Raw genomic sequence first — 12,508 nt, 5'->3', positions numbered from 1 at the left:
GGCCCCACCAGCGAGAGTGACACCCTAACAGCATGGCCTGGCCCGGGGTGTCTGACTCATCACAGAGTCAAGGTGTCCTCCACGGGGAGTGAACGTTAATTCACGTGGAGAAACAACAGAAGCCTTCACAGAAAGACTGTTACATAATTCTTTATCCCCCATCGCCACCCCCCTCTGAGTACAAAGAGCTACGGAATGACAGGTAGAGGGTGCAGCCCACCCACCACACCATTCGACCAGGAGCTTTTATGTTTCAGAACAAACGGCTCCTCAAATAAGTTGAGAGCTGCTCTTTCCATTCATCAATGTGCGAGCTGAGTGACAGGCTGATGAGTCACCCTGTGATGAGTCACCTGTCACAGCAGAGCCTGCCCTCACGTGGAACCCAGTACCTGAGGCCAGGCTGCGTCTTGGGGCTTTGAACACCCACTCAATGCCCCACATCACCAACAACAGCAGGAAAACCTCCCTTTCACATGGGGACAGGATGGAATCCCACGTGCAGGTATCTGTCCAGGTGAGCTCCCTACCACTCTGCCACCCTCTCCCGAGCTGCTAGTCCCGGCCATGCCCCACCAGGCCTCACCTTAGTGGCATAAGTGGGCTTGTCTATGGCTTCATCCCCGATGAAGAAGTCCAGGTCGTCCACTCCCCTCAGCACTTTCCTCTGCGCTTGGTCAACCACCTTTGCTGACTCTCTGATGGCGATACCTTAAAAAAAAGAAAAAGAAAAAAAAAAGCACAAGATTTCCATCACTCTCCATGTTTATGTAAATAACTCAAAAAGGATACTATACTCCCTACATATATGCAAGTAACCCTTCAATGTTCGGGGTTTTCAGTCTGGGGTGGAGAATGTTCACAGAGAACACACGATCGCAGAGCACAAAATAAAGCTACCACTGCATCCCAGCGTACTGTTAGCAAGGCACAGGGAACGTAGCCGGTCTGCCTCCAATGCTGACGTCAGCGATGTTACTAAATTTCTCAGCTTATCAGAAAAGAAAATCCCACATGACAGGGAAATGCTCTTGAAACAAACATCAATAGATTCCAAACTTTAAAATACAACAGAAAAGACAAAATTAAAAATGTAATACAAAAGAGGAGAATTAACTGAAAAGTAACGCCCGTGTGCCCTTATATTTCTTTAATAAAACTCTGCACTAAGTAGATTGAAAATATCTTTTTAGTCTTGTTACAGAAGAAAAAGAACTGACTTCTCATTGAAAGGAAAAATTAGGATGCTGCTTGCTAATCTCTACCACAAAAAGTACTGTAATCAAAGTGTAATATGTAAAAATATTAAAGGCTTTTGATACACTACTTTAGTAAGAGCTTAGCCTTGACATCTGGGAATATACTGAACTGTAAAAATTACCTAAAACCTCCCTCCAGAATTGAACCCATGAAGAAATCCAGAAACCTGCACAAAGATTCAGTTTCCCATCGAAGTCCCTAACCGAGGGTGACTAAGTTTCTGTAAATGCATCGTCATCAAGTTTACTATAAAATAACTGAGTAAGCACATATGACTATTTTTTTAAGACCATTTTATTCTTTTATTTTTTATTTATTCATTTTTAGAGAGAAGAGAGAGAGAAAGAGAGGGAGGAGGGAGGAGCAGGAAGCATCAACTCCCATATGTGCCTTGACCAGACAAGTGCAGGGTTTTGAACCGGCGACTTCAGTGTTGCCAGGTCGACGCTTTATCCACTGCGCCACCAGAGGTCAGGCCATATGACTATTTTTAAAAGAGGATGTTCTGAAACCCCCAGTTTATTCTATATGAAGAATGGCACGAAGCTGTGAGGGTGAGGTGACTTCTTTTCTCAGAAAGGCGCCCCAAAATGACGGGCTAGAGAGGCGACCGCTCTGCCACCTCCCTTCGCTCCAGCTCATTAGGAAAGGTGGCGCAGATTCGAAGCACAGGGCCAGACAGGCAGGTGTGACATGCTAGACAAAGAGCCTGGAGAGTGTCCCCATCAGCACAGCAGGAGCGTACCTGGGACGTGGAGGTGGCCACGACCCACCACGGCAACCTGCAGAGATCAATCAAGCACCCTCCAAAAACTGAACATGCCATTCAATGGCACACCGAGAGACACTGCACGGAGCCACACGAGGCACGGGTTAGGTATTTCAGTGCCTGCCACGGACCTCAGGGATCCTCGCATGGTGGGCCGGGACTATGAGTGACAGATCCTATCCTCTGGGCAAGATCAAACCCAAGTATGCGTGGATCTGCACATCCTAGCTGGCTGCATGTATGTGGCATGGCCATGCAGTGGCCTATCTGCAGCCACGGACAAGAATGATGGGGGCTCCACGGACTGACCTAGGAGGTCACTGGGCCGCAGTGATTAGAAGAAAGGCACATGAAACAGTGTAGTGGTTTGTAGCGCCAGGGTAACAACGCACGTCCGTATATTCTGCTGCACACGCAACAAGTCTCAGGAAGGAAGGAGGCTACCAGAAACGGGGGTTGCAATCTACGAGGGGAGCTACTCTACAGGTTCTTAAAACCACTAAAAAATAAACTTGCTGCACCAGCCAGCAACTGCACGCCACAGTGCTTACCCAAACAAATGAGAACTTACGTCCACACAAAAAACCTGTCCACAGTCTTCCCAGCAACTATCTGTAACTGCTAAAGTAGCAAACACTAAGACACCCTCAACAGGTGGAAGTGTAAGCAACTGTGGCTCCTCCACACACTGGAACACACCCGGCAAGAAAAAAGAGCAGCTCCTAACACAGGCAACCAGGACAGACCTTCGGGGCACAATGCCAAGTGAAAGAGGCACCCTCGAAAGGACACATACTGTACAGTTCCACTTATGTAACATTATGAAAATAACAAAGTTATGGAGATGGAGACAGATGAGGGGATGTCAGAGGTCAGGAACTGTGGGAGGGAAAGTGTAAGCGTAATTATGAGAGGCCAGGACCAGGAGATCTCCATGGTGATAAAATCATTCCTACCTTGCTTACAGGCACCCCATGTGGGACAAACGGCACCCACGCACCCACCCACCCAACACCAACGCCCGTTTCCTAGTGTTGATACTGGAGTAGGTAATGTTAGGTGTAACAACTCCTGCGAATCTGTAACTGTTTTGAAGTAAAATGTTTTAAAGCAAAGGAAATACAGTTTGGAAATTATTTAAACAAATTCAAAAATAAAACACCTCAGCCAGGTGTAATAATGAATCGAAACTAACAAGATTAAACCTGAAAATACAAACATTCTGCATTTATAAGAAAAGCTGTATGGGCATGGGGCACATGTGGTGCCAAGAGGGAGGCTATTGTTCACACGCTAAAAAGTCATCCGAGGGCAAATCTAAGAGCGGTCATCAGGGACAGCATGTCCAAGGAAGACTACAGCCAAAGATTTCAAATTCTGCATCTTTAAGAACACTTGCGCCCTGGCCGGTTGGCTCAGTGGTAGAGCGTCAGCCTGGCGTGCGGAGGTCCCGGGTTGGATTCCCGGCCAGGGCACACAGGAGAGGCGCCCATCTGCTTCTCCACCCCTCCCCTCCTTCCTCTCTGTCTCTCTCTTCCCCTCCCGCAGCCAAGGCTCCATTGGAGCAAAGATGGCCCGGGCGCTGGGGATGGCTCCTTGGCCTCTGCCCCAGGTGCTAGAGTGGCTCTGGTCACAGCAAAGCGACCCCCCCAGAGGGGTGGAGCATCGCCCCCTGGTGGGCAGAGTGTCGCCCCCTGGTGGGCGTGCCGGGTGGATCCCGGTTGGGAGCATGCGGGAGTCTGTCTGTCTGTCTCTCCCCGTTTCCAGCTTCAGAAAAATAAAAAAATAAAAAAGAACACTTGCTAGAACAGCTGACAGGACCAAAAGTTTGAAAATTTTGATTAAAAAATGGACATAAAAAGAAATAGAGCCTGCCCTGGGGTGGGCAGTGGACAGAGAGTCAACCTGGAAAGCTGAAGTTGCCAGTTCAAAACCCTGCACTTGCGAGAAGCAATCAATGAACAGCTCAAGTGAAGCAACTATGAGTTGATGCTTCTTGTCCCCAGACCCCCTCCTCTCTCTGTAAAATCAATAACTAAAATAAAATAAAATAAAATAAAATAAAATAAAATAAAAACAGAAAAGAAAGCCATCGCTGGGCTCAGTCTCTGTCTCCAGTCTGGATCTCTCCCTAAGTTATCAAACCTTTACCCACTTGCCTACTGGACCTTTACACCTGAACCCGCCAAACACCAAACGTCAGCCCTGGCCAGTTGGCTAAGCAGAAGAGTGTCGGCCTGGCATGTGGAAGTCCTGGGTTCGATTTCTGGCCAGGGCACACAGGAGAGGCGCCCATCTGCTTCTCCACTCTTCCTCCTCTCCTTCCTCTCTGTCTCTCTCTTCCCCTCCCACAGCCAAGGCTCCATTGGAACAGTTGGCCTGGGCACTGTGGATGGCTCCATGGTCTCTGCCTCAGGTGCTAAAATAGCTTAGTTGCTGAGCAATGGAGCAACGGCCCAGATAAGCAGAGCATCGCCCCCTGGTGGGCATGCCGGGTGGATCCTGGTCGGGCGCATGCGGGAGTCTGTCTGACTGCCTCCCCGTTTCCAACTTCAGAAAAATACAAAAAAAAAAAATACAAAAAAAATTAAAAAATAGAAACAAACACCAAACATCTGCAACATACCTTCTTCCTCCCAACCCTCACTGCTCTCCCACATCCGCCTTCTAGGAACTGATCACAGGTACCCTCCTCTTCTGAAACTTGTCCATGATTCCCAATATTCTCTGACAACTTAAAGTAAAAGAAAAGGTAGGGAAACCCTTTCTTCAAATAAGCAAGCAGATTCTGTAGGGAGGCCTAGACAGACCAGACCATGCAGAGCTGCCCTGCAGGCAGGACGGGGCTCAGCACCTCGCTCTGCGCCAACAGCCCACTTTTTCTCTATCCCCCTCTGACATTTTTACCATCTCTCCAGCTTCCACCACCGCAAAGCTCTTGCAGCACCAATCTTAGAGGGCCCTGCCTGGGGACAGGGAACAAAACCCTGCTCATAACGGGCCTCCAACCCCTCCCCACTATGTGATAGGTTAAAAGGCACAGACAGAACGCTGCTGACAGTTTTTAATGCCAAAGCTTTAGCGCACGAAATGTCAAGTCAGCCTCTCACAGCCGTGGCACTTAACAAGGTTAAAACCTAATTGGCTTTGAAGAAACAGAAAGACCATTTTATCAATTTGGCATGGAACGGTCAAGTTCTGGGGCATTCACAATAACAAAATTCACAAAAGACTGATCTATCCCTCAGAATGCCAGCTGTTATGGAGTGAACAGTCCCCTCAACTGTCTTATGCTGAAACTTTATCACCTAGTGTGATCCTATTGGGAGAGAAGGCCTGTAGTAAGTGAGGTCATGAGGGTGGGGCCCTAATCCAATGACTGTTGTCCTTCTAAGAGGAAGAGACACCGGAGCTCCCCCTCTCAGCAACAGACAGAGAAAAGGCCACATGAGGGCAGAGCAGGAAGCCACCACATGCAGACCAAGGAGCAAGACCTCACCGGAAACCAACCCTGATGGCATCTGATCTGGGACTCCCAGTCCCCCCATCTGTGATACAAACGAATCCACCAAATGATGAATTTAAAATGAGGCTGCAGCAGACCAATCATGTCTATTGACAGAAACACCCAGGGTATCAAAGTACTCAGACCTGGAAAATCAAACCCGTGATCAGTCAGTCACCCAGCAAGCAGGGAACTGGCAGGAGGCAACTTCAATGCTCTCAAGGCATCTGGAGTCCACTTTCTAGTGATCCAAATGCCCACATTCGTTCACCAAAACATCTTTCATCTTCCCTTGAATAAAGCCTAAACAAGCTCCTTGACTGCACCATCACTCAGCTGCCCAAATCCTTACTGGTCAGGAGAGCCTGTCATTACCACACCGTTGGCCAAATGACAGTTTCTAAGATCACAACTTATCGTACCAGAGCCACAGGTAGGAGGCAGACGTTCACCTCACCCTGGATTGAGATTCCTTATTCTCTCAGTAAACTGTCTCCAAATAATAACCCAGAACTTAGATAGTTTCAGAAAAGAATTCAACCGTATCAGCAACTGCCCTGATCCCGGAAACTCCCGTGGGAAACAGAAAGGTGGTAGGACGCACTCTTGCCCAAATGCGAGGGCCCTTCTTCCTTTTAGTTTATCCTTCTCCACTGACTAAAAATTAAACAAGAACAAAACACTTCTGAATACAATAAAAGTCCTCAGCCCTCTTCATTTCAAAAAAAGAAAACAAGCCTTTCAAAAGACAAAGTGAATGCAATGGATATGCAGTCCACAAAGGTATGAAGTTAATAAAACTGTCCTGACTCACAAATTACAAATCAATCTTAGAGACACGTAGACTTCTTCTAAATGACTCAGACGTTTATGACTGAATGAAAGGCCCCAACCAACCATCTCAGCTGAGATGCCAATGACAGTGACAAAGACCATAATGGAAGAGAATCAAAAAACAAGAAAGTTGGGGTTTTTTGTGTGTTTTTTAAGTCACAGCCACAGCCAGTAGTTAACATTGAGAATTGAGGTGTGAAAATAAATAAATAACCCTCCCTAGGAACCAGAACAACCTTCTAAATGAAGATGGCAGGTAAATTCATGTACCTGGGGAAAAACCAAAGTGGAATGCTTATAACTCTGAGAAACAGTCTTTTATCAACAAGAGGGCGGGCTTTACTTACATGTAGGAATAATGAACTGTGGCTCTGTGTTGCCTGCGTAGCCAAGCTTGGTATACCTGAAAGCACAAAGTCATCGACACAGGTTTAGGTAACAGTATTTGCCTCTATACCCTATCAAGGTATCTTATTATATATAAGCTCTCCAAAGCCCTAGCCAGTTGGCTCAGTGGCAGAGTGCCAGCCCAGAGTGTGGATGTCCCAGGTTCAATTCTCGGTCAGGGCACACAGAAGTGACCATCTGCTTCTCCACTCTTCCTCCTCCTCCATCTGTCTCTCTCTCTCTCTCTCTCTCTCTCTTCCTCTCCCATAGCCATGGCTCGACTGGTCTGAATGCATCGGCCCTGGGCACTGAGGATGGCTTCATGGAGCCTCCACCTCAGGTGCCAAATATAGCTCCATTGTGAGCATGGCCCCAGATGGGCAGAGCATCGGCCCCAGATGGGGGTTGCCAGGTAGATCCCGGTCAGGGAACATGTGGGAGTCTATCTCTCCTCCTCTTGCTTGGAAAAAGGAGAAAAATAAATTAAAAAACTTAAATATACATAAGCTAGGAATCTGAGGAACAACGTTCTTAAACTATGACTCAAAATCCAGAAACAATAAAAAAGATACATAAATCTGGTTACTTTAAAAGAGAAAAAAATTGCAAAAAACAAATGCTACATAGGCAAGATGTATCTGCAACTTACATTATAAAGGGTTCATATCCCTATGTGCAGAAAAGAGTTAACAGGGACTAGCCTGCTATCCTTAGGAAGGCCTGCTTGCCAGCACTATCTTTGTCTGGCATCTGGGAACTCAGATTTCAGAAGGGTCCCCACCATTCCCTAAATGATGAGTGGTTCTCAGTGTGCCCAAATCATGCGAACAATATGCTGAACATCTGCATTCCTTCAGGAACTCTGGAATTTTGGCGTGTGCTGGACAGAGGGTCAGTGACCGGCCCCCAGGAGAAGCATCCTGCAGAGCCCGAGATGAGCTTACTGGTTGTGCTGTAACAGATCCATGTGACTCCAAGGACGCCAGCAGCTTGCTCCTGGGTTCCTCCCGACCCTCCTCATATGCCTTTTCTCTTGTCTGTTTTTGCTTTGTAACCTTTCTATAGACTCCTATGATTGTTCCTAGCAAATCACTGAATGGGGGGGGGGGGTACGAGGGACCCTGAACACACTCAAATATACAAAGTACTTCTAAAAATAAACAAGGTGGGCCCTAGCTAGGTAGTCAGTTGCTTAGAGCATCGACCTAATATGTCAAGGTGTTGCGGGTTTGATCCCTGGTCAGGACACACACAAGAATCAACCAGTCAATGCATAAATAAAACAATAAATTGGTGTTTCTCTCTCTCTCTCCTCCTTCTCTCTATAAAGTCAATTTAAAATTTTTTTTTAATTTAAATGCTACTTAGTACACTGTCTACTAAATCATTGGTGTCTGTCCTGTATAGTTCAGTGTGAATTTTTCTTTTAGAATTTAGTACCAAAAAAGCTTTCATCTGAGCCTGACCAGGCGGTGGCGCAGTGGATAGAGAGTCGGACTGGGATGCAGCGGACCCAGGTTCGAGACCCCGAGGTCGCCAGCTTGAGCGTGGGCTCATCTTCTGGTTTGAGCAAGGCTCACCTCAAGCAAGGGGTTACTCAGTCTGCTGAAGGCCCATGGTCAAAGCACATATGAGAGAGCAATCAATGAACAACTAAGGCAGGGGTCCCCAAACTGCGGCCCCCTGAGGCCATTTATCCGGCCCCGGCGCATTTCCGGAACGGGCACCTCTTTCATTGGTGGTCAGTGAGAGGAGCATAGTTCCCATTGAAATACTGGTCAGTTTGTTGATTTAAATTTACTTGTTCTTTATTTTAAATATTGTATTTGTTCCCGTTTTGATTTTTTTACTTTAAAATAAGATATGTGCAGTGTGCATAGGGATTTGTTCATAGTTTTTTTATAGTCCGGCCCTCCAATGGTCTGAGGGACAGTGAACTGGCCCCCTGTGTAAAAAGTTTGGGGACCCCTGAACTAAGGTGTCGCAACGAAAAACTGGTAATTGATGCTTCTTGTCTCTCTCCGTTCCTGTCTGTCTGTCCCTATCTGTCTCTCTGTCACTGTAAAAATAAATTAATTTTAAAAAAAAAAAAAAGCTTTCAACTGAGAAACTGGTATTTCTCTTCCTTCCTAAGGAAAGGAATTACATAATGACAATGACGCTTCATCATTTTGTCAAAGGAAGACTAAGACCCAAATGCGAGGCCTAATTCCAGCACCACAGGTCAACAACTCCTTAGAATGACTCCCAATACCCATTCTTTTCCTGGGTCCTAATTATTTTTAATCTGCATTTACCCATTTTTTTAAAAATCCTACTTTGAAACCATGTTAGCTCTCTGGGAAATATGCTTTAAAGTAAACTGAGGTTCTTCCAGGCTGCTCCCTCAGGCAGCTCACTGGACACTGGAAATTCACAACTGACTGTCCATAATAGAATATGCCCATCCACTGGGGAGATTCTAACGCCTCCAAGTCTCGACATCAAAACTTAGGACAGCCCTGGCCGGTTGGCTCAGCGGTAGAGCGTCGGCCTAGCGTGCGGAGGACCCGGGTTCGATTCCCGGCTAGGGCACACAGGAGAAGCGCCCATTTGCTTCTCCACCCCTCCGCCGCGCCTTCCTCTCTGTCTCTCTCTTCCCCTCCCGCAGCCAAGGCTCCATTGGAGCAAAAGATGGCCCGGGCACTGGGGATGGCTCTGTGGCCTCTGCCCCAGGCGCTGGAGTGGCTCTGGTCGCAACATGGCGACACCCAGGATGGGCAGAGCGTCGCCCCCTGGTGGGCGTGCCGGGTGGATCCCGGTCGGGCGCATGCGGGAGTCTGTCTGACTGTCTCTCCCTGTTTCCAGCTTCAGAAAAAGAAAAAAAAAAAAAAAAAAAAAAAAAAAAAACTTAGGACAGCCTGAAGATGATAACGTGACCCGGGGCCCCAAAGCAATGATGTTCTGAAGTTCTGTCTCCAAAAGAGCTGAGCTAAATTTACCCCTTAGCACAGAAGGTCAAAACGGAGCACTACATTTTAGAAATGTACAAGAACGATGAGTCAAGTCCCTAATATTAAAGGTGACCAACAGCCTGACCAGGCGGTGGAGCAGTGGATAGAGCATCGGACTGGGATGTAGAGGACCCATGTTCGAGACCCCGAGGTCGCTGGCTTGAGAGGGGGCTCATCTGGTTTGAGCACAGCTCACCAGCTTGAACTCAAGGTTGCTGGCTTAAGCAAGGGGTCACTCAGTCTGCTGTAGTCCCTAGTCAAGACACATGAGAAAGCAATCAATGAACAACTAAGGTGTCGCAATGAAGAATTGATGCTTCTCATCTCTCCCTTCCTGTCTGTCCCTCTCTCTGTCTCTGTCACAAAACAAATAAACAAACAAACAAAAGGTGACAAATATGTGACCATTGTACTACTACCACCAAGAAACGCTTTGGATTTCAACAGTTTGACAGGACCAAAAAGTACAAAGGCAAGAGCTTCACATGCAAATGAGGGGAAGAAAAAGACTTTGACCTGTTGCCTTCACAATTGACACCACCAGACCTCAGGTAGGCTTGGGGTGGAACACTAGATTTGTGGGAGGAGGGGGATGTATCAGGGAGCTGACAACTGGGGGGGTTGTTAATACCAACGTGGACTTTTTTGGCTTGTTCTTGGGCACCAAAAGGATCGCTAAAATAAAGAGCCACAATACTTCTGGTGCAATGTGTATTTCAAAAAGAATTAGTTCAAGCAAAAAGGCAGGTGTGGTTTTTTTCCCCAGCCTTAACCACGACTGGTGGCTTCAGCAACCAAAATTGGGGGGGGAGGATGTCAGTAGAAGATGGGCTACAGCAGATTAACGAAGACACCCCCTCAAGGTTGTCAAGGAAACCAAACCACGTGCATTTTTGTACAGAAAAAAAGTCTATTATTATTATTATCATCATCATCATTATTATCCCATCCTGAAAAGACATTTAAGAGACTACATTCCTTTCCAGGCTATTTTATCCACTTCTTCACCTCACAAGCAAGCAGGCAATCTTGGATTTCTCAGCTACCAGCTAGAGCTAGAGATTCACTAAGCATCTTCCAGAATTCAGCTAAGCTTGGGCCAGTGACAGCACCGGAAATTTCCAAAGGTCCCTTTTAGCATACCTGAACGACATCCAAAAGAATTACACCCAAAAAGTAAAGGAGTTGGTGGAGAGGAAATAGAATCTATACCAGACACAGGCTTTCCCAAATTTAGATTTTCTGTTTTACAAAATGGAGCAGCCCCTCCCCCTTTCCCCCCCTCTTTCTTTCTTTTTTGCTTTTTTTTTTTTTTTAAGGGAAAAGGCAAGTCTCCGCAAACTCCAGCAAGAGCTGAGGCCGAGCGCGCCGCTGGGCGCTGGGGGTCAGCAGAGCGCGACGCAGAGACAGGCGCCCGGCTGCTAACCGGCTGCAGCGACCTCCCCGCGCTCAGCGGCGAAGGATGCTCAGCCACGAGCAGCGGCGTGCGCGCGGTGGCCCCGGAGAGGCCCGCACCGGAGAGGACGCGTGCTAAGGACGTTGGGAGCGAAGGGCACCGTTAGAGACACCGGAGGGTCTCCAGCCACCTGCACAGAAAGGGGGTATCCCCGGGAGCGGCGGAGAGGCCCGGGAACCCCCGCCCCGGAAAGGAGGGAGCGGCGAGGGAGCTCTCCCGGTGTAGGTGAGCGGCCTCCGCGCGCGGCGCCCGGCGCGGGCCGCCTCCATCTGCGCGGGGCTCGGCAGAGACCCGACACCGGGGACCTGGGCGCAGGTGAGAGAGGGCCGGAAGCAGGGCAGGAGCGCGGCGTCGGCGGCGCTTACCCAGTGCCACAGTCCACCACGCACGGAGGCAGGGACCCCGCCATGCTCGGCACGAGCGCCGCTCGGCTTGGCCCACGCGGTCGGCCCCGAAGGCCCCGCAACCGTCAGCTCACCGCGCTCGCCCCGCGTAGTCTGCTCTCGGGAGCTGCCGCCGCCGTAGGAGTCCGGATGCTCGGCGATTGCCCACGTGACGCGGCCCCGGCCGGCCAATCAGGGCGCGAGCACGCCCCGCCCCGCTCGGCGTCCGCCCGCCATCTTTAGTGCTGGCAGAGAGCTTCATTGCCCACACCTCCAACCTCCCAACGCCTAAGATTGGGGACTATTTTTTTTTTTTTTTTTTTTTTCATTTTTCTGAAGTTGGAAACAGGGAGAGACAGTCAGACAGACTCCCGCATGCGCCCGACCGGGATCCACCCGGCACGCCCACCATGGGGCAACGCTCTGCCCACCAGGGGGCGATGCTCTGCCCATCCTGGGCGTCGCCATGTTGCGACCAGAGCCACTCTAGCGCCTGAGGCAGAGGCCACACAGCCATCCCCAGCGCCCGGGCCATCTTTGCTCCAATGGAGCCTTGGCTGCGGGAGGGGAAGAGAGAGACAGAGAGGAAAGCGCGGCGGAGGGGTGGAGAAGCAAATGGGCGCTTCTCCTGTGTGCCCAGGCCGGGAATCGAACCCGGGTCCTCCGCACGCTAGGCCGACGCTCTACCGCTGAGCCAACTGGCCAGGGCTGGGGACTATTTTTAACTGATTTACAATGAACGTGACCTGGTAAGCCTGGCTCCTTCTCAGCCTGTAAGTCCCGGCTCCAATGTCACCTTCTCGAGGAAATTGTCCCCTCCTCGAGGAAGTTGTCACCTCCCAGGACCTTACTCTCTATCCCAGTGTTTCCCAACCTTTTTTGTGCCATGCCCCACCTTAACCTTTCTAAAATTTTTATGTC

At 49.0% G+C, this 12,508-nt stretch overlaps 1 protein-coding gene across 7 annotated transcripts in view; it reads right to left on the bottom strand.

Moving 5' to 3' along the window:
* Positions 1–11,758, bottom strand: part of ACTR3B (actin related protein 3B) — a 29,842-nt gene extending 18,084 nt beyond the window's left edge. For 6 of the 7 annotated variants that reach the window (XM_066236738.1, XM_066236739.1, XM_066236741.1 and 3 more), the window contains exons 1-3: positions 11,570–11,748; positions 6,716–6,771; positions 587–711 (exon numbers count right to left, since the gene is read on the bottom strand). In XM_066236738.1, coding sequence (XP_066092835.1) covers positions 587–711; positions 6,716–6,771; positions 11,570–11,613 — 225 coding nt within the window. In that variant the 5' untranslated portion in view covers positions 11,614–11,748. Of the gene's footprint in view, positions 1–586; positions 712–6,715; positions 6,772–11,569 lie in introns of all 7 variants that reach the window. The other variant, XM_066236748.1, reaches the window with a different exon arrangement.
* Positions 11,759–12,508: the final 750 nt, after the last annotated feature.

The sequence above is a fragment of the Saccopteryx bilineata genome, chromosome 6 (genome assembly GCF_036850765.1).
Source record: "Saccopteryx bilineata isolate mSacBil1 chromosome 6, mSacBil1_pri_phased_curated, whole genome shotgun sequence".
Classification (NCBI taxonomy): domain Eukaryota; kingdom Metazoa; phylum Chordata; class Mammalia; order Chiroptera; family Emballonuridae; genus Saccopteryx; species Saccopteryx bilineata.
The sequence above is the reverse complement of the archived record's forward strand: the minus strand, read 5'-3'. Positions and strand labels throughout refer to the sequence as shown.